The sequence below is a fragment of the Cuculus canorus genome, chromosome 1 (genome assembly GCF_017976375.1).
Source record: "Cuculus canorus isolate bCucCan1 chromosome 1, bCucCan1.pri, whole genome shotgun sequence".
Taxonomy (NCBI): domain Eukaryota; kingdom Metazoa; phylum Chordata; class Aves; order Cuculiformes; family Cuculidae; genus Cuculus; species Cuculus canorus.
Window position 1 is genome coordinate 93837971 of NC_071401.1, and position 19306 is coordinate 93857276.

The window sequence follows — 19306 nt, forward strand, 5'->3', positions numbered from 1 at the left end:
CAGCCAGTTTTCTGTCTGTCTTGTGTTGCCAAGGAAGCATAATATTGCCAGAACAAGAGTGCCAAGAACCCATCTTTCAATACTGGCTGTCAAAACCAAACAATCTCTGGCACTATGACGATTTCTGTCATTATCTTTGTGGGTCAAACAGTGTTCTACTTGACTAGCCCTTGATTGTTCTTAATTTTATTAAGGGCCTCCTAAAGCTATTTTAATAAATTAAAACTCCACAGGTGAGCTGAGATGAACTGATGGGATTCAAACTGTAGTGGCTAAAAGCTGGCACAGTGACCAACACTGGTTTTCTGACTTTTTTATAGTCACTGAAGTCACACAGATATTATCATCCTAGAAACCACAGTAATATTTGTCAGAAATTAAAAACAAGCCTGCAGATAACTACAGATAATTTTCCTTCTAGATACTCTGGATCAGCGTCTGGTTCTTGCTATTGCAATAAACTGGCTAAAATACAAACTTCGCCATTTCCTTTCATCTTTCTACAAAGGACACAACCTAGACCTCAACATATCCTTGCAGCTTTGACAGCCATTTACACTGGTGTAAATTAAGTCTCAAATATTTTCAAACACAGAAGGAAAGCATAGTCAAGGTACAGCTGCCCATACAAGCTGCAGCCTGTGTGAAAAAAAATCTACCAGGCTGATCGCTGATGTACTGGTTGCTGTATTTCTCCATGAAGGAGAATATGCAGGTTTAGATACTGTTTACTCAAGGCTAACCCACAACTTCCATGAGACAGCATAGGGAGACATGCTGATGGAAGTCCCTGGCCCTTTTGTTGATTCACTGGACAACCAGGCACAGAAAAAGCAGTAGGTACTGAAGGAGTAACCTTGAAGCTGAGGCTTCTCAGGGTAGTTGAAAGACATGGTTGCAGTCCCTCTTCCTGGGTTTGTTGGTTTGTTTTTGCAATGTGGCGATTGTCCATGAAAAACACACATTTTATGTACATGTCCATGAAAAATGCGTACTCCACACAATTGGCAGAGGGCCTTAGTCACAGGAACGTTACCAGAGTCAGGGCATTTGCCTCAATTTAAGAGGTGTGATTTGTTCGCTTTTGACCAGACAGAACTTTTGGTTCAAGATAAGTCCTTAGAACAGACACTTCTGAGTGTACAGAGCTTCAGCACCCAGTACACTTTCAGGTTAAATAAGGAGGCATCTGAAAATGGGCATATAAAAATCCACTTACAGTGCTGTTTTTAAATATTCTAATAGCACAGAGAAGAATTTTCACTGTGCCCCACTTTTGCCAGTGCTGGGCTGCAATTTATAAATCAGCACGGTGAAAATCTGCTCATTTTGAATTCAGATTCAATATAATGTTCTAAACAGAATATTTACACCAACACCAAATGTAATCAGCATAATTAGCACAAACAGTAGCTTGCTTAATATTTAGGTTATTAGCATATTTTGAATTAAAACATTACTAAGCAGATATTTCTCCAAAGACATTGTAATCACTTTTTTTTTCTGAGGCAGGGATTAACAGAATCTTTGAAGTTAATTTTGAAAGCAACTGCAAGAATGTACTTCCCAAATCCTGTTAATTACCATGCCAGCCATGAGAAGTAATCCCTCTTTCTTCAGGAAATTGATGATTTGATCCTGCAAGGCTTATTTATGGGGTAACATATGTGGACACATAGTTGCCTTCAATTCAGCATTTGCATGAGTAGAGTTGGAACCTCAACATGGTACTGTGGAATTTCTCTAAACTGCATGTTAAGTTTTGTTTAGCAAAGGGCAAAGAAGGTAAAATTAACTACAGAATAAGCCTTCTCACATCACTTGCCAAAAAATTACCTCAGCTCTCATTTGGACATGGATGATACAGCCCATATCCTAATTACCCTGGAAATTGATAAAGAGGAAACATCACAGTGACCCAGGAGGAATATTTCAATTACATAAAAATTGATTAAGCTAGACGACATAAATGAAAAATGTCTGAGGTTCTGAAGGTGGTCTCATCCTTTTTTTCTCCTATTATTTCTTAGCCTATCGGCAGCATCAGACCTGGCACAACAGTCCCAGTAAGGGCATTTTTGGGCAGGAAACCTGCCTTAAGAATTCCTATTTCCCAGTGTAGTCCAGTCTACCCACACCTTGTCGTTTCTAAGTCCTGCTTTGTCTGGATACAATTGTTTGCAAGGTCATACAGAAAACAGGAGCACTAAAATTATTCAAGTTAAAAATAACCCTTTAGTAGTGCTATGCTGAAAACAATCATTGAAATGATACAGCTAAAAAAAAAATAAAATACATGGTTTAATTTTTTCTGTTGACCATTTCAGTAATGTAGTTGATGTCTCTGATCCACAAACAGTTGTACCAGGGCAACAGAACACGTAGACGGTACCATGGGGAGGAGGCACTGCAATTTTTTTCTCAGAACTGAAAATCTGAGCAGGTCAGTGCTTCATACTATGAAACACAAAATCATAGAATCACAGAATCACCAGGTTAGAAAAGACCTCTTGGATCACTGAATCCAACCATTTCTATCTGCCACGAGACCATGTCCCTGAGCACCTCATATCTACCCGTCTTTTAAACACCTCCAGGAATGGTGACTCAACCACCTCCCTGGGCAGCCTGTTCCAATGACCCTTTCTGTGAATTTTTCTTTTCCTGAAATCCAGTCTGAACCTCCCCTGGCGCAGCTTGAGGCCATTCCCCTTGTCCTGTCCCCTGTCACTTGGGAGAAGAGGCCAGCTCCTCCTCTCTACAACCTCCTTTCAGGTAGTTGTGGAGAGCAATAAGGTCTCCCCTCAGCCTCCTCTTCTCAAGGTTAAACAACCCCAGTTCCCTCAGTCGCTCCTCATAAGACTTGTTCTCCAGCCCCTTCACCAGCTTTGTTGCTCTTCTCTGGACACACTCCAGAGCCTCAACATCCTTCTTGTGGTGAGGGGCCCAGAACTGAACACAGTATTCGAGGTGCAGTCTCACCAGTCCAAGGGGCAGAATAACCTCCCTGGAAACATACCATGCTGATCTCCCTGTGATGTTGCATTTTCTCCTAGAAATCCACACTTTGCAACAGAGCAAAACGTGGACTAACACAAGTACATCCATGCAAACCAAATTATAAGCCTTGGCTATCTGTGCAAGCAATACAGACAGTTAATGACAACTGACTGTGGCATCTGATTAAGAGCAAAACAGAACCTTAGGGATCTGGGGAAAGCATTTGGATTCAGACGATATCTCGGGTATCCTTTAATATTAACATCCCTAGATAGAAAGAGTGCCCTAAGCCAATTAAGGAGTCAGCATCCTTTGAGGCATAATATAACTGATTATGGATGGTGTTTAAGTAACATATATTTACTTTATATATCATTCTTCCAGACCCTTCTGAAGTTTAGGGTAATTTAATTCACTGAGCAACAGCCCAGCCGTAATTGAGTTAGAGGCTGTCTTCAAGGGACAGTTGGGTTATTAATGGCAAAACACTGCACTGACAAATTGTTTCATATCTGATCTTATTGGCTATCATTATTAAAACAGACTGCTTCTTCCCAAACTGAAAAAATCTGGCATTTTTTCCACTGGCATTTTTGGGGTTTGTATAAGTTGTATAATTAAAAAAATGTGTTCTTACTTTCTTCCCGTTTCGCTACATATTTCAGAAGTAAACAGATGTTATTACCGTCTGTTAGACTCCACTAGTAACTGGCTAGTCAGGTTTTTAAAAGGTATTAATTATGCAGGTTCAAGTTGCCATGCAAAGGAATTTTCTGCCTTCACCCTAGGGCAAAGCCTTCTGATTTTCAAGACAAGAGTAAGACAAAGTGGCAAGGATGTTTATGCGTCACTTACTCTCCTTCTCAAGCCCCTAGGCAGCCAGTCTTGTCACAGAGAGCAACTCCGAGCAGCCCCTCAGCCATCTGCAGTTATGACAGTAACTTCTTCAGGGCTATTCTATTAGCAGGGGAATTACTGGGCTGAAAGCGTGTTGCAGTCTTGACAATGCACCCTGCCCAGGGCCTGCACAGTGAGATGACGCAAACCTGTTATCTCTGGCTCTGTGCCACAGGAAGATTCATGCCAGGGGAACCCTGAATTGGCTGCTGAATCTGCCTCAAACTGGGGCCACGCTTGACAAAGGATTTGTCCCTCTTTGTTCAAACATCTATCAGAAATTACCCGCTGAGACAATGGGGGAACTGCTACGTTCAAAGCGTGATGCAGTTCAGTGCTAAGCTGTCTTGGTACTATGAGTCTAAACAGCAGCCAAGCTATTAGAAACAGTCCTGTCACACTAAAAAGCTAAATGGATAGGGTGATGCACAAGGTCACCTTGACCATCAGGAATCAGAGACAGCAATCAAAAATACTCATATACAGCAAGCAGAAAAGCCAGGTCACTAGCTCTGTCAAAGAGCTGGCTGAAAAACAGTGATTTCCATAAATCAGAAGCTCCCAGGACCCTGCAGTGGCTCAATGAAATTGATACTGCTATCAGTTTAATTGTTAATAGCAGCACAGAAGCAAACAATTTTCACTGAGTAGCTGTAGGTAGTTCCAAGGGTCCCTGGCTCCAGGACAGACCCACCAAGTTAGCTGCATCAAGACTAAATACTCTACAGTTCCTGCAGTGCCCTAGCCACGGAGCAAGTCCAGGGCACATGTGTTCAGGCAGATTCAGCAAAAGCTCCCCCACATTGTTTCAAATGCTCTCCCTCTACTGAACTGTTCTCCAATTCAAGTTCAATGAAAACTTGGAAGTTCCTCCACTTCAGTCAGACAAAAACATCTATTAAAGGCTTATATGGCACGATTACAAGATATTGCTAGCATTCAGATGATTTGCAGCTTGGTGGGTTTTTTTTGCAGTCTACAACATTAATGCTAGATCCTTTGCTATCCATGTTTCTGCATCTCCTAAGTCTAGTTCCAGGAGGAAATGCACCAAGCTTCTGGTTCAAGCAAAGAATACAAGGCAGTTCTTAGAACAAAAGCCCTGTGAAACAGACAAGATCTCCTGTAGTTTTACTTGAGAGGTTCATTCAGCTTGTCTTGGATGTTAGTGCCGTCCAGTAGGTTGCAAAATATGCTTAAGGAAAGAAGCGATAGTTAACAAGTCTGACTGGCTAACTAAAACTGGCATGGAGTTGGCCTGCCTTAGGTATCTGGCTCACCCTCTTAAATTGTGGCACATGTGTGCTGGCACATGCATTTTAAAGTGTGCCAAGCCAACAGTGTGTTTGCTTCCTTTTCCAGTGGTAAGTGTGTATCTGTCAGATTTGAGCAGAGCAGTGATATATATGAAGCAGCTATGAAGCTACATGTCTTTTTCCATCATCTGCAGAAAGCTGCCTGCCTAGCCATCCCCTCTTGCCTCCACCTCACTCCTACCAATTAATGCTTTTACTTTGGAGCAGTTTCCAACTTCTGCCTCCATTTTACCTCAAATTTTGCTAATGCATGTCTGGAATTCAAGGAAACATATTTCAATGCTGTTCAGATTTTTTTTGCTGAACACCATGTTGTATCTCTTCAGTTCAAATAAAAGGCATTCTTCAAAGTATTTCGATTAGTGATAAAATTATGTGCTTAAAGTCAACATCTAGAGTACTCAGTACCTTAAAAAAAAACCTTAATTCTCTCAGTTTGAAGGCTAAGTGCACTTTCTATAAGAGAAAATGAGAGAGACCGCAAGAATCTCATTACTTGAAACATACAATTTATGGAATTAAAAGCCCTAGAATTCAAATGCAAGACATGTTGGTGATTTTTGAGAATTTTTTTTTTCTGTCTCTACCTCTCCTCTACTGCCCCACCCAAATTTGGACTTCAGCATTTTCAATTTCACATTTAGCTAGGTGTTATACTCTGGTTCATCTCAGGCAGGCTTCTCATCTTCACCAGATTATGTTGCATCTGCTTGATGAAGCCTGCACTCACCGTGGTCCCTTTTAAGGAGAAGTCCACCATGGACATCCACAGCCAAACTCCCTCATTTTTTAGTAGAAGAGGACACTCTTTCATGTGATCAACCAAAACTCACACTGCTACCTATTGAGGATTTTGCTGCAATACACACAGTTCTTAGCAGAGACAGAAAGGTATAGTATCTGGGTAGCGACACTCATCACGGATGCATTCATTTAATAAGTCAGAAACACCAATTCACTACTGCCAAACTTTGTGGTAAAGTCCTGTGCCTATAAAAACATTCTCACAAATCACTGGTCTTCCTTCATATCCCTACCGTCACTGAGAAAAGATCTAATATCACTGAAGCCCTCAAGAAAACAAAGTTATCCTCAGATGATTAAATTTCTCCTTATCTCCAATTTAGGAGTTAGCATCATCTCCATAGCTTTTTCCATGAAAATTATCTTCTACTGCAGACAGAATGCTGTCAACTACCATTTCAATACCTGGTTATCCCTCTAGTTTTGGTTTCACAGAGAACAAAGCATCATGAAAGCAGATTGACAGCCAAGTGCCCAGACCAGTGACATCTGCTAGGTAGAAAGGCTTACTTTACAGGTCACAGAGGAAACATGGGAGATGCAAATCATCACCACACATTAGCAATGAGTAGTCTGCTTTCCAGCACTCCTCCCAGTGATTTTGAAGCTCTGCAGATTCTTAGTTTCCTTGAAAGTTCTCCTCTACACCCTACAAAACTAAGGCATTTTCTGCAAAAAAAAGTGCAAACCTACTAGTTCATACAGGAGATGCTGACTTGACAGGGCTGCACCAGCTGTCTCACTGATTCACTCCAGAAGACCCTGCTAACCCTAGTAAAGCTTGACAAGCTTTAGCATAACATGAAGTCCTGTTTCCAGGGATAGTTCTAATCAGTGCTAGCTTGGGAACTTCTGAAATATGCTCCATCATTCCTAGAAAACATGCATCTAAAATCCCTATGAATACATCCACACCAGTGTGTACAGCTAGCCAGGGTCCCTAGAGGTCTCCCCTCCTCTCCTTCATTACTAGGAGACACCTGCTGTGATGCAACATGACCTTCCACAGCAGTGCATACCCCTTCCAAGTTTAAACCATTATAACCTGAACACTTGGTTCTGATTTTACTATTGCAGCGTTCTAGTCCTGCTGGCACTACCCAGCAGTTGGCTCCAGAGCACAGCTAGAATCAAAACTGCCAGCTAAGGAGCACCAAATCAGACTGGTGATAGAACAGCTCAGACCTTTCTGCCAGGCATTTTGACACTAAGACTCTGTGTTAAAGACACTAAATATATACTTGCATACATTTTGCCATAGTTAGAGCTCTGCCTCTACACATCAGAAAATCTGAAGCCCTCATACCCGGTGTCACCCTTCTCACCAGCTTGCTGTCTCAGCACAGGTACCTTTGAAGTCTCCAAAGTCAGACAGAATGACAAAGGTGGGGTGTTTTTTTGCCTTTTGTTTCTCACTTTCGGCTTTAACAAAAGAGATGTAACATCATTCTGTCTACTGTCACAGTACTCAGTTTCAGCTACACCACTGATTAAGGTCATGTTTCATGCACTATATAGTAAGGTGATAACGTAAGAACATTCAGTGTCTGTAAAATACTTTTCTCTTTAAAAGGAAAGTATGTTCAGCTGTAACTAATAGTCAAGGCACGTAGGCAGACAATTTTCATTTCTTCTCTGACTAAGCTTGAGCTTCTTTCTCCAATTTCCATGTTAGTGCATAAATAACCCTACATCCCACTTGGTATGAATTGATTGGACAAGATAGCATCAGCCAAAGACCTGGTGTATGTGACACTTTGCCCCATTTACCTGTAAGTAGTCTGGTCACAGAGGGAGCAGACATGGAGAGTGGGGTAAATTGTGACCTCAAATTATGTCATTAATAATAAGTTTCGCAATTACAACTCTTCTGCAGTTGCTTGCTCTGAGCTTATTCCATCAGGACTGACATCCATTTCCCTATTAAGGGAAAGGTAACCTACGTAGTCTCTCTCTTCCATCTATTTCCATAACAGAAATAAATACTGATTTTACCAATTAAATTTAGAGGAAGAAGGGAGAAAAAAAAATTTGTAAGTTATGATTTGACCTGGTTTCTACTTATCTAAGATGTCTTTTTTAATCTAGAAACCCAATGCCCAAACATCTGAAGAAAAAGAAACAGAACATCTTTCCTTAGAAAGAGGGAGAATGCATGTTATTCATCTTCATTAGATGATCCTATGCCTTGCAAAGAAAGAAATGTTACATGGCTCAGTGAACTTAAGGCTCCACTGCAACTCAGAGTAAAGAAAGGCATAGCTTTCCTCTGACACATGCAGCCACCTTTTCCCAACTCTTTAGCCAAGAATTAGGTGGCTCATGATTTACATACCCAGTGTCTAAGCCTAGCCACTGTATTACAAGTTCTTCTTGTAGCAAAGTTACAGAAAAGAGGTTAAACATGTAAACAATGAGACATTTTCCAAGTCGCTCTCCCAAAAAGCGAGACAGACAATAGCAAAGAGTGTCCTGGAAGTCAAATATTTTATTCCAATCACTACATAAACACCCAGCAACCTTTGATGAACAGGCCACCACTGTTCCTGTCGAAGTTAACTGCTACTATACATCACATTTCATCATAAGCATGATCTAGTTAATGTAAAAACTGTTGGAATATGACTCTGAAACTTGCCAATGCATTACAAATCAAGGAATACTGGACTAGATGATAATATACCTTTGCAACCTGAAATAGATTATCAGGTAGTGCCGTAGACAGGCTGGAGTTTTCCTGTTTTATGAACGTAGGACTTCTTCCTTTAAGTTACTTTTTTACAGGGAAAGACGGTATCTGAAGCATACTATTAAAGCTAACTGTCCTTCATTAAAGTGTTGTATTGCTTGAATCTATACAGCATAGATCTATACAATCTGTACGGCATTCTATGCATTGCAAAAAAAAAAAACCAGCGTGCTTCTTTCTGAACAGTATGCCTGCTGGTTTCACCAAATTAAGATCAATTTCCAAGATCACTTCTAAGTGCTAAACGGTATTTTAGAAGATGCTTGATCCCACTGAAACCATACTGATGGAAGGAGTAGGCAAAGTGACAGATCTAAAACTTGTTCTCCCTTCTTCGTCCTCTTTTGAGCTGCAATTTACCACTCAGCTAATAAATACATGAGTTAAAATTAAAAACTGATGTTCGTGTGTCTTATCTGTCCCACCTCCACCCTATAACAGCTGCAGAATTTCCTCCTCCACCCTGCCATGTTCTTACTGCACTTTTCAGATCTATACAGTTTTGTACCTGTTGTGGCTATAACCTCAGTGAGGCCAATAGTTAACAGTCAGGGGTCACAGCAGTGTCTGAAAAATGCATCCAGGAGGGTCCCCCCTAAGACAACCAGCTGGCTCAGACATCCACCAGGACTGCAAGCATCACACAAGAGAACAAGTGTTCCTTTAAACAAACACACCTTGTTTTCCCCCTGCAAAAGCAGCTCTTTGATTTAGTGCCAACAGGATTATCGGTATACAATCCTCACTTCAGTGTTTAAGTACATCTTGTTCTAAGACCCTAAACACCATTTTGATGGCACCGATTCAACTGAACTTGGGATAGCAACCAAAGGATGTCAGTTTTCCCATTTAACTACCTGAAGCAGCTACAGTTTCAGACAGAAGCTTCCACACATGCCCCATGTTTCACACTTGGCTGTGCCCTTCTTTTCTAACAGCCTTCTCGTGATCACATTTGTCCAGAGTGATAGAGACATGCTCTGGGTGCTCCTTCAAGCCTGCAGGGAATCGGGCATCCCCTGTTAACCTGACAGCTTAGATGCATGCCCAAACCACCAGGTTGTGTGGTATTTGAAAACAGCCATAGCAGAGACTGCCTTGATTAGTGTCATCTCCTACCCCAGACTGGTGAAGCTCAAAATTCAGGGGAAAAAAAAAAAGTCTAGGACCTTAGTGTTAGGCTATGTCACCTTTCCAGGGAATCATCCATCTTTGCCTAGTTGGCTGCCCAAGTAACTCTCACTGGAGGTGATCTGAGCTCCAAGACTCAGTACTCCAGGTTGCGGAAGGGAGCTGTCTGCAGCTCATCCCCATGAATGCCTTGCACACCCCTTTTACAGGTCACACCAGCAACCTTCATGATCCTTTTGAAAGCAGACACACTTAGCAGTTGCTGCAGAATTCAAGAGCCCAGAGGCAACATAAGGCAAAGGGAAAGAGTTTGCTGTGGCTCAAGGAAGAAAAAAGACCTACTGTTCTTTGTATTCAAAGCCTGACAAAAAAATCCTCTACACTTAGGCAGAGATCATGTCCCTAGCCCTCAGCCTCCCCAACTAAGGGACCTAAGCACTTTACAGAGTCAAACCCCTAACAGCTCTTCTCTTCCATCTTAACAATTACACGTGCCTGGTTGTTTGATGCCTGTTTCAAAAGGAAGCTAGAATATTCTTGCTACTGTCTAGTAGCTAGGTTGCTCCTCAAATACATAAAGCTGCTGGCTCAAATCCTGCCTTAGGTGTCGAGCACCACGATCTTGGCAATCAGTACAGCACTTCACTCAAATTGTGTAAGGCTCTTCCAATGCAAGTTCTTAAATCACAGGTGCCTCAGACATGTGGGCTGATTAGGTACATTTCCTGAATGGCTCTTCTAAAGTCAGTCATCTAAAAACGTGTTAAAGTTGAATTCCTCTCCTATCCCAACAATACCACTCTGACCCTTTAATATCAAAGGGAAATAAATGCATTCTGCTAATGCTATTGTACACACATGCTTCATCGCTGAACCACTGGAACAGCATCCAGGGCTGTAACACCATACTGTTTTTAAGTGTGCTTCTTCACAAATCCAGACCTGATTACTGACGACAGCCAGATCATTCAACAGAGGAGGCCAGAGTGGTAGTGACTGTTGTAAAAAAGTTTGTGTGATGAAATGCTTCTTGTGAACGTTTGTGCCAGGGCAATACTGTCACCATGACCAGCCATCATCTGCAACATGTCAGATAGTTAAACCACTGATAAGATGACAGGATTCCCTGTGATGAATTAAGTTTATGCCAGTTGCGAGACTGGAGGCTTACTAGTAAAACTACTGGCTGTGAATAGCAATTTGGGATTAGCCTGTGAGTCTGTCACCCAAGATTACCTCCCTCAGTTAAGCCTATGTGACCAGAGATCTTTAACAGAAGAGCTGCATCTGACAGGAGCTCACTGACAGCAGTCGATTTTCCAGCATGGCCCTTGTCTCTAGCCTCATTAAAAATAAAAGAATACACCTACAGACCCAAATAAAAGACTTCTCAGTTATTTTAGGACAGATTTTCAAAGCTACTTCAACACCTAAAAAAGCATTTCACTATACAGTGACATTCCTGAGAAGCTCCCGATACAGCTAAGCAGTCTATCTGTCACCAAAACCAAGCCCCAGGAAGCACTAGCCATGTTTTGCAACGCTACGAGATAAACTCTTATACCTCAATTCCTTCAAGCTAGTTACAGGGCCAGACCTCTGCCCAGGTTGAGCATCTTAAACACCTTTTCAGACTAATATTGCAGAGGAACAAGTATAGGGGTTTTCTGTAGAAAAGTTCTTTATCCTTACCAAAAAACAAAAGTTATCTGCTAGAAAATAAGAAAATACTATAGTCAGATGAATAGCTGCTTCCTGTCCAGTATGGCCCACAAGGAGACTGGTTATCACTGCCTACAAACAGGAAATAAGTTAACTTTGCTTGAAGCAGTAAAATAAGAATCCACGCAAAGTCTCAGCAAATAACTCAAAAGATACAAAGGCTCTCTTTAGAGATTTCTGCAACCACATTTCAGACTCCACTCAAATCCTGCCAACTGTTAACATAAAGCAAAAAAAACCCAAACCTTCCCACCCTCCCAGTAACATTCTATTTGGGATAATCTTTTGATGGCTCTAGCTGAGCCTCTTTTCAGTCACCCTGTCCTCACATCTTCTAGCAGATTAAAACAGAGAAAATAAAAATATTTTTAAGTTACAGCATCACAAGCGAGATCCATGAAGACCACCATCCAAATACAGCAAACGGATGTCTAATAGTTTGCTTTCTGCTAATCTTTTTTTGCCGCATTTTGCAACAAGTCTTTTGCAGTGAGGTGGTTTGGAGGGGTCCAGTTGCTTTCATCTGCATTTTGGAAAAATAAACATCTTTTGAGCAAAAGCTGACATGCAAGTAACAGCAAGGAGGCTTTTCTTCATTGGAGTTAAGTGATAAACTCTCCGATATTGTCAGCTGAATGACAGCGACAGTAGCACTGAAGACATCAAGTGCAGTGCTTAGTGTCATATATGTACAGGGCTTTGTGCTGCACCAAAGAGAGACATCATTTCCCTCTCTGAGGGTTTGCTAGGAATACTGTTCTGTGAGGCACAAGGAAATGTATCATGAATAAAGAACCCCTATACTGGTATGTGGGATGATCTGGATGTTCAACAGGATTTGTAAAATCCAAAAGGCAAGCAATCTAATTCAAACTATGGAGGGGTAATTACTGAACAAATACAATCCAGCAGAGAACTATAACAGAAGAGTGTCTTGTACAGTTACAGTAAGTACAGCAACATCACCCAATTGTTACTCTTCACCAGAAGATTTTTCCCCAAACATTATATTTAAGGACCATATATTGTTCCCGTATCTAACAGAACACTCCAGCTAGCCTGGGTGGCAAAAAAGATGGTGACTGCAGAAAAAAAAAAAACACTGCATGAACTCTTTTCAGTTGATACAAATACAGGCAACAGCCAATAAGAAGTCGCAGAGAGTCTGGTGCATTACACCTGGACTGCCTGATCTCTGCAAGCAGCAGAAAAGGACAGCGAGGATTTCCTCTGCTTTCCCTATTTAGCCTGACCTGCATGCGAAGATGTAAGCTTCTCCTCTTAAATCCCTGAGCTGGAGACCATGCTACTACATTACTCTATCTCAAGTTTACACCTCATGTAAAGATACTACAGGGTGTAACACCTGCACAACAGCTAGTCAGTTGGTATGGTTCTTTATTTTTGCTGTTGAGAAAGGAATATCCATACTTTAATGAAGCAGCAGGCTTTTTCTTACAGGATATAGACTCCAAAAATAGGTGCTAGGTAAGGTGTAATTACAGGTATGTCTAGCGATTACCAAAGAAAGAGTTGCACTAGGGAATGTGGGATCTGATAGCTGAACCTGCCCAGCATTTGGCTCACTACACTGTTAAGTAGTTATCCTGCTTGATGATGCTTTTAATAGTCAAAATATTAGTTTGTCCTAGAGAACTTTTCCACTGTGAAAAAAACACAAGAAAAAACCTTCAGTGCATTTATTTATAAGGGTACAAGTGATCCTTACATGTTTGGCACTATTTACATTTTTTCCTTAATTGTAATCCTTCCCAGGACACTATTTATAAAGTTTACATCAGCGTCCAACTACAAGCAGGGCATTTTTTTCCATGAGCTCTAGCAGATAACTTTCACGCAACTTACTAAATTCTTCTTTCAGTACAGGAAAGCATGAAATACATCTTTATATTCATAGAATCATAGAATGGTTTGGGTTGGAAGGGACATTAAAGATCACTCAGTTCCAACTCCCCTGCCATGGGCAGGGACACCTCCCACCAGACCAGGCTGCTCAAAGCCCCATCCAACCTGGCCATCAACACTTCCAGGGATGGGGCAGCCACAGCTTCCCTGGGCAACCTGTGCCAGTGCCTCACCACCCTCATCGTGAAGAATTTCTTCCAAACGTCTAGTCTAAATCTTCCCCCCTCCAAACTGAAGGCATTCCCCCTCGTCCTATCACTCCACATCCTTGTAAAAAGTCCCTTCCCAGCTAAATCAGTAAGATTTTTAAATACACGGTTGTCCTCTGGTGCGCACAGTCCTCCAAAGGGCAAAATATTGCCTTGTGCTTCGAAGGAGCATCCGCACCTGCAGAGATCTGCTTATCAGGGGACAGGTTAAACAAGAGCTACACATCTCATACCCCCATCCTGCAAGAGAAAACTCTCGGCTCCACCAGGAAGCACAGGTTCCCAGCCCTGGAAGATCCCAGCCCTGGAAGACCCCATCCCTGGAAGACCCCATCCCTGGAAGACCCCATCCCTGGAAGACCCCATCCCTGGAAGACCCCATCCCTTCCCAGATGTTCTTTGGGAGGTGACAATTAGGTTCAACGCCGAGCGATGCTCAGGCTGCAGCCTCCCGGGCGGCTCCCCCCCGCCCGACCCCGGCTCTCACCTCGCTCATGTCGCACAGCAGCCCGTCTCGCAGCACCCCCCCGGCACAGCGCTCCCGCCGCCCCGCGCCGCGCGTTAAGAAGCGGCGCCCCGCGCCCAGCCTGGCCCCGCCAGCCAATCAGCGCCGCCACCGCGCCGGCACCGCGCGCCCCGCATCCGAGAGGGCGCGGCGCCCCCTGGCGGCGGATCAGCCGCAGGTACCCGGGGGTCCCGCACAGTTGGGAACTCGCCTCCTCCTTCGCCTTATCCCCCGCGGTGCCCCGCGACACGCTCGCCCTCAGAAAACAGGGGTTGCAAGCACCAGGGCAAGGACGTTGCAAGCGTTCCCGGGTGCAAGGAATCATAGAATAATTTGGGTTGGAAGGGACCTTAAAACCCATCCAGTTCCAACCCCCTGCCATGGGCAGGGATGCCTCCCACTAGATCAGGCTGCCCAAGGCTCCATCCAACCTGGCCTTGAACACCTCCAGGGATGGGGCAGCCACAGCTTCCCTGGACAACCTGTGCCAGTGCCTCACCACCCTCATTGTGAAGAAATTCCTCCTTATGTCTAGTCTAAATCTGCCCCTCTTCAGTTTATACCTGTTCCCCCCCATCATGTCGCCACAAGCCTTTGTGAATAGTCCCTCTCCAGCTTTCCTGTATCCCACTTCAGGTACTGGAAGGTCGCTATAAGATCTCCTCTGAGCGTTCTCTTCTCCAGGCTGAACAAACCCAACTCTCTCAGCCTGTCCTCATTGCAGAGGAGCTCCAGTCCTCTGATCATCCTTGTAGCCCTCCTCTGGACCCATTCCAACAGCTCCATATCCTTCTTAAGCTGAGGATTCCAGAACTGGACACAGTATTCCAGATGAGGTCTCACAATAGAGGAATAGAGGATCACATCCCTTGCCCTGCTGGCCACACTTCTTTTGATGCAGTCCAGGATACAGTTGGCCTTCTGGGCTGCGAGCACACATCACTGGCTCACGTCAAGTTTCTCATCAACCAGCACCCCCAAGTCCTTCTCTGCAGGGCTGCTCTCAATCACATCATCTCCCATCCTGTATTGAAATCGGGGATTGCCGCGACCCAGGTGTAGGACCTTGCACTTGGCCTTGTTGAACCTCATGAGGTTCTCACAGGCCCACTTTTCCAGCCTGTCCAGGTCCTTCTGGATGACATCCCGTCCTTCCGGTGTGGTGACGCTCCCCTTTGCTCCCTGGAGCACCCCTGGCAGAGGAAGCAAACGATCTCCATCTTCTTCAGCTTGGGAGCTGGGGATGGACTGTCTCCCAGTCCGGGGTGGGAGCAGCCCTTCAAATGGTTTGTGCAAAGACACATACTTTAATTTGGCAGCCTGAAGATGCAAATTAATGCGTATGGTTGGATTAAATAGACAAAGTTTCACAGCACTTGGTACCACCTGGCTTTATTGCTTATCCCTGTGGAACTCCACAAGCCATAATGTGAGGCTCACTGCCACTTCTGTTGAAATAAGTGAGCAGCTAGATAGAAAAGACTCCTTTTGACAATTTTTCTGAACGAATAATTAGAACCAAACTTTGGGAAATGTGCTGTTTTACTCCAATATCCATCTTTCAATGGAGTACAATTACTATATTTGGCAATAGACATTCAGATGCTCTGACTCATGTATCAGTGAAGAAATATAGATTCAATTTGTTCTGGGAATGCATTTAACTGCCTCAACTTTTTCTCAAATCAATAAAAAAGTTAACGCATTATTTTGGAGAGCTTGAGAAGCTTGCCAAACCTTTCACTTCCAGGGCCTTCCTTGCAGTAGCTTCTTCATTAAAATCTATGTTCGGGGATGGTCTTTAATAGAGACAGTGAAATAAATTTTGTGAGACCTTTCTGGAAAATGCCTTTCCCCTTTGAGTTGCAGAGGCATAGACACTGCAGCTTCACCATCAGTACCACCCATAAGTAGATGCTCTGTGACGGAAGAGCACATGGAAACATCCTGTTGCAGTCACCACTGCCACAGCTTTCAGTCTGCTCCCACCTGAATGTCTGCCTGGTCCCTGCGTGGCCCTGCACTCCTCCCAGCCCTCCTGCCACCACTCCTGCCATGCAGGGGTGGGCTGGACTCCTCTGCCTGAGGGTGAAAAGGCTCCACAGGCAGTGGAACCAGGGATGTGTAACCTGGAAAGAATATAGGTACGCTGCCCAGATATGTAGGAATGGGATCAGGAAAGATAATGCACAGTTAGAGCTGAATTGGGCAAAGGATGCGAAGAATAATAAGAAGGAATTCCACAGATACATTGGGTAGAAAAGGAAAATTAAAGAAAATTTACCCTCCTGGTAAATAAAATGGGAGAGCTCATGACAACCAACATCAAGAACACTAAGCTACTCAACAGATTTTTTGCCTTGATTTTCAATGGTAATCTCTCTTCCACATCTGTCAAGTCCCCGAACTTCAAGGCGGGAACAAAGGGAATTAAGTCCTTCCAATTGAAAGGGAAGATCCAAAACCACCTGAGGAACCCGAATGTACATTAGTCCATGAGACCTAACAAAATGCATCCCAGGGTCCTGAGGGAATTACTGAGCCACTCTCCATCATACTTAGAAGTCATGGCAATCAAAGTCCCCAGTGACCAGAAAAAGGGAAACATCATACCCATTTTTAAAAAGGGCATAAAGGAGAGCCCTGGGAGCTATCAACAAGTCAACCTCATCTCTGTACCCAGTAAGATCATGGAGCAGATCCTCCTGGAAGCCATATCAAACCATATGGTGAAAGACAGAGTGGTGATTAGAGACAGCCCACACAACTTCACTAAGGGCAAATCATGCCTGATTAATCTAGTGACCTTCTACATTAGAGTGGCTGCATCGGTGGTCAGGGGAAGTGCTACAGATGTCATCTATATGGACTTCTGTAAGGCCTTTGACATGGTCCCCCCCAACATTCTTTCTGGTAGATTGGAAAAGCATAGCTTTGACAGATGGATGGTTAGATGGATAAGGAATTGGCTGGATGGCTGCATATCAAGAGTTACAGTGGATGGCTTGCTACCCAGGTGGTAACTAGTAATGAGCGGTGTTACTAGGGATTCTGTACATGGACCAGTGCTCTTCAATATATTTTATTAATGACATAGCAGGATTGAGGGCAAGTTTGCAGATGACACCAAGATGAGTGGTGCAGTTAATTTGCTTGAGGAAAGGGATGCCATCCAGAGGGACCTTGGCAGGCTTGAGGAGTAAGCCCATATAAGCCTCATGAAGGCCAACAAGGCGAGTGTGAGGTCCTGCACCTGTGTCAGGGCAACGTCAGTTACAGGTTGGTGTATAAAGGAATTCAAAGAAGCCCTGCAGAGAACTTGGGAGTGCTTTGGGGGTGCTGGTGGATGAAAAGCTGGGCATGAGCTGACAATGTGCACTCACAGCCCAGAAAGCCAACCATATCCTGGGCTGCATCAAAAAAAAGAAAGGCCAGCAGGTTGAGGGAGGTGATTCTGCCCCTCTACTCTACTCACAGGAGACTCCACCTGGAGTGTTGTGTCCAGCTCAGGAGCACAAGAAAGACATGGACCTGTTGGAGCAGGTCCCGAGGAGGGCAACAAAAATGATCAGATAGCTGGAACATCTCTCCTATGAGGAAAGACAGAGAGATTTGTGGTTGTTCAGCCTTGAAGAGAGGAGGCTCTAGGGAGACCTTATTGTGACTTTTCAATACTTAAGGACGGCTTGTGAGAAAGATGTAGAGAGAGTTTTTACGAGGGCCTGCACAGGGCTGTGGATGTGGGTATGAGAACAGTGAGACTGTGGAGGGGGATGCAGGCTGAGTAGGGGTTGATAGCAAGAGGGTGGAAGATGCATGGTTTGCCTCCTCGTTCCTTCAGGGTGCCAGGAAATTGGAGGAAGCTCAGGGGATGAATTGAAAACAGGCATTGGAGACTTCAGCCAAAGAAGGTGAATTATCTCTCAAGAAGGAAGAGTGCTGCCTTTTCTTTAGGTTGGGGTCCTTATTTGGCAAGACCTGACCTGCTTACCTTTATGAATTTATTCATACCCATTTACTTGGACTGATAAACATGTTATTCCATCGACTTAGAAACTTGCTGCCCTGACTTCTGGGCAGGAATAAAATGCTAAATCACAACTGACCTTTGTCCTGCAGAAACTTCCTTGCTCCTGACAAAGTAAGAGCCAGTACAGTTCACAATTGCTGTTGTGATTACTAGTATAAGCTGCTTACTGGGACATTCATGGTCTTGATTTTCAGTGAGAATACCTGGGATTCCATTCTTGCAGGGAAGTAGAGAGGAGGGCAGCATTATGTGAATGCATGCAGCATTGATCCAGAAGAAGGAGGAGAACTTTCTTTTGCCTGTGGTATATTTGCAATTTCTGGCATTATTTAACTAGTATGTGATTTTCTTTAAGTTGAGCCAGTGCTGTGTTTGAAAATATGCACCGTTAATTTAAAAAACAGTACACAGCACAAAGTGGTTGGAGGAGAATCACCTCACCAAATGCATGGATGTATGATTTTTGATTATAGGTTAAGTATGAATCCTGCCATTCACAACCTGGGATTGCAGTGCTGCAGGCACTTTACTTTTCATGAATTGGAAACCTGAATGAATCTTCCACATTTTTTTTCCCCCTAAGGATTTTCAGGGTTGCTTGTGACAGCAAAAGAGGGGAAAGACTCCATTTGAAATATCATCTTGGGTCCTCTTTTATTATGGTAATGTTCCCAGGACCTCCACCAGTATCTGGCATTTTTTACAATTTATATTATTTGTCACAGCTTTTGTTGTGCGTGGACGAAGTGGGCAATAACCATGGTAAGAGTTCATTACAGGAATAGCAATTTGTTCTGCGGCTTCAGAAATGTCAATATGGTGTAAGGACCTAAATTAAATACAGTGAAGTTCAGCTTCTGAAGAAGATTTTGTATGACGTGGCAAAATTTTCCAATGAAAAGTAATTGTGGGCACATTGCATAAGTAGTCATCCTCTGGCAGGAGTTTATTAAAGGCTGATCCCTGACCAAAAGGCTCACAATCACACGGTACATGGTACAGACCCCTGAGAGAAAA

At 43.5% G+C, this 19306-nt stretch overlaps 1 protein-coding gene across 1 annotated transcript in view; it reads right to left on the reverse strand.

Moving 5' to 3' along the window:
* PCP4 (Purkinje cell protein 4) overlaps nt 1–14348 on the reverse strand; it is a 53149-nt gene extending 38801 nt beyond the window's left edge. Inside the window, exon 1 of the mRNA XM_054056633.1 lies at nt 14242–14348. Coding sequence (XP_053912608.1) covers nt 14242–14250 — 9 coding nt within the window. The 5' untranslated portion in view covers nt 14251–14348. The remainder of the gene's footprint in view (nt 1–14241) is intronic.
* Nucleotides 14349–19306: the final 4958 nt, after the last annotated feature.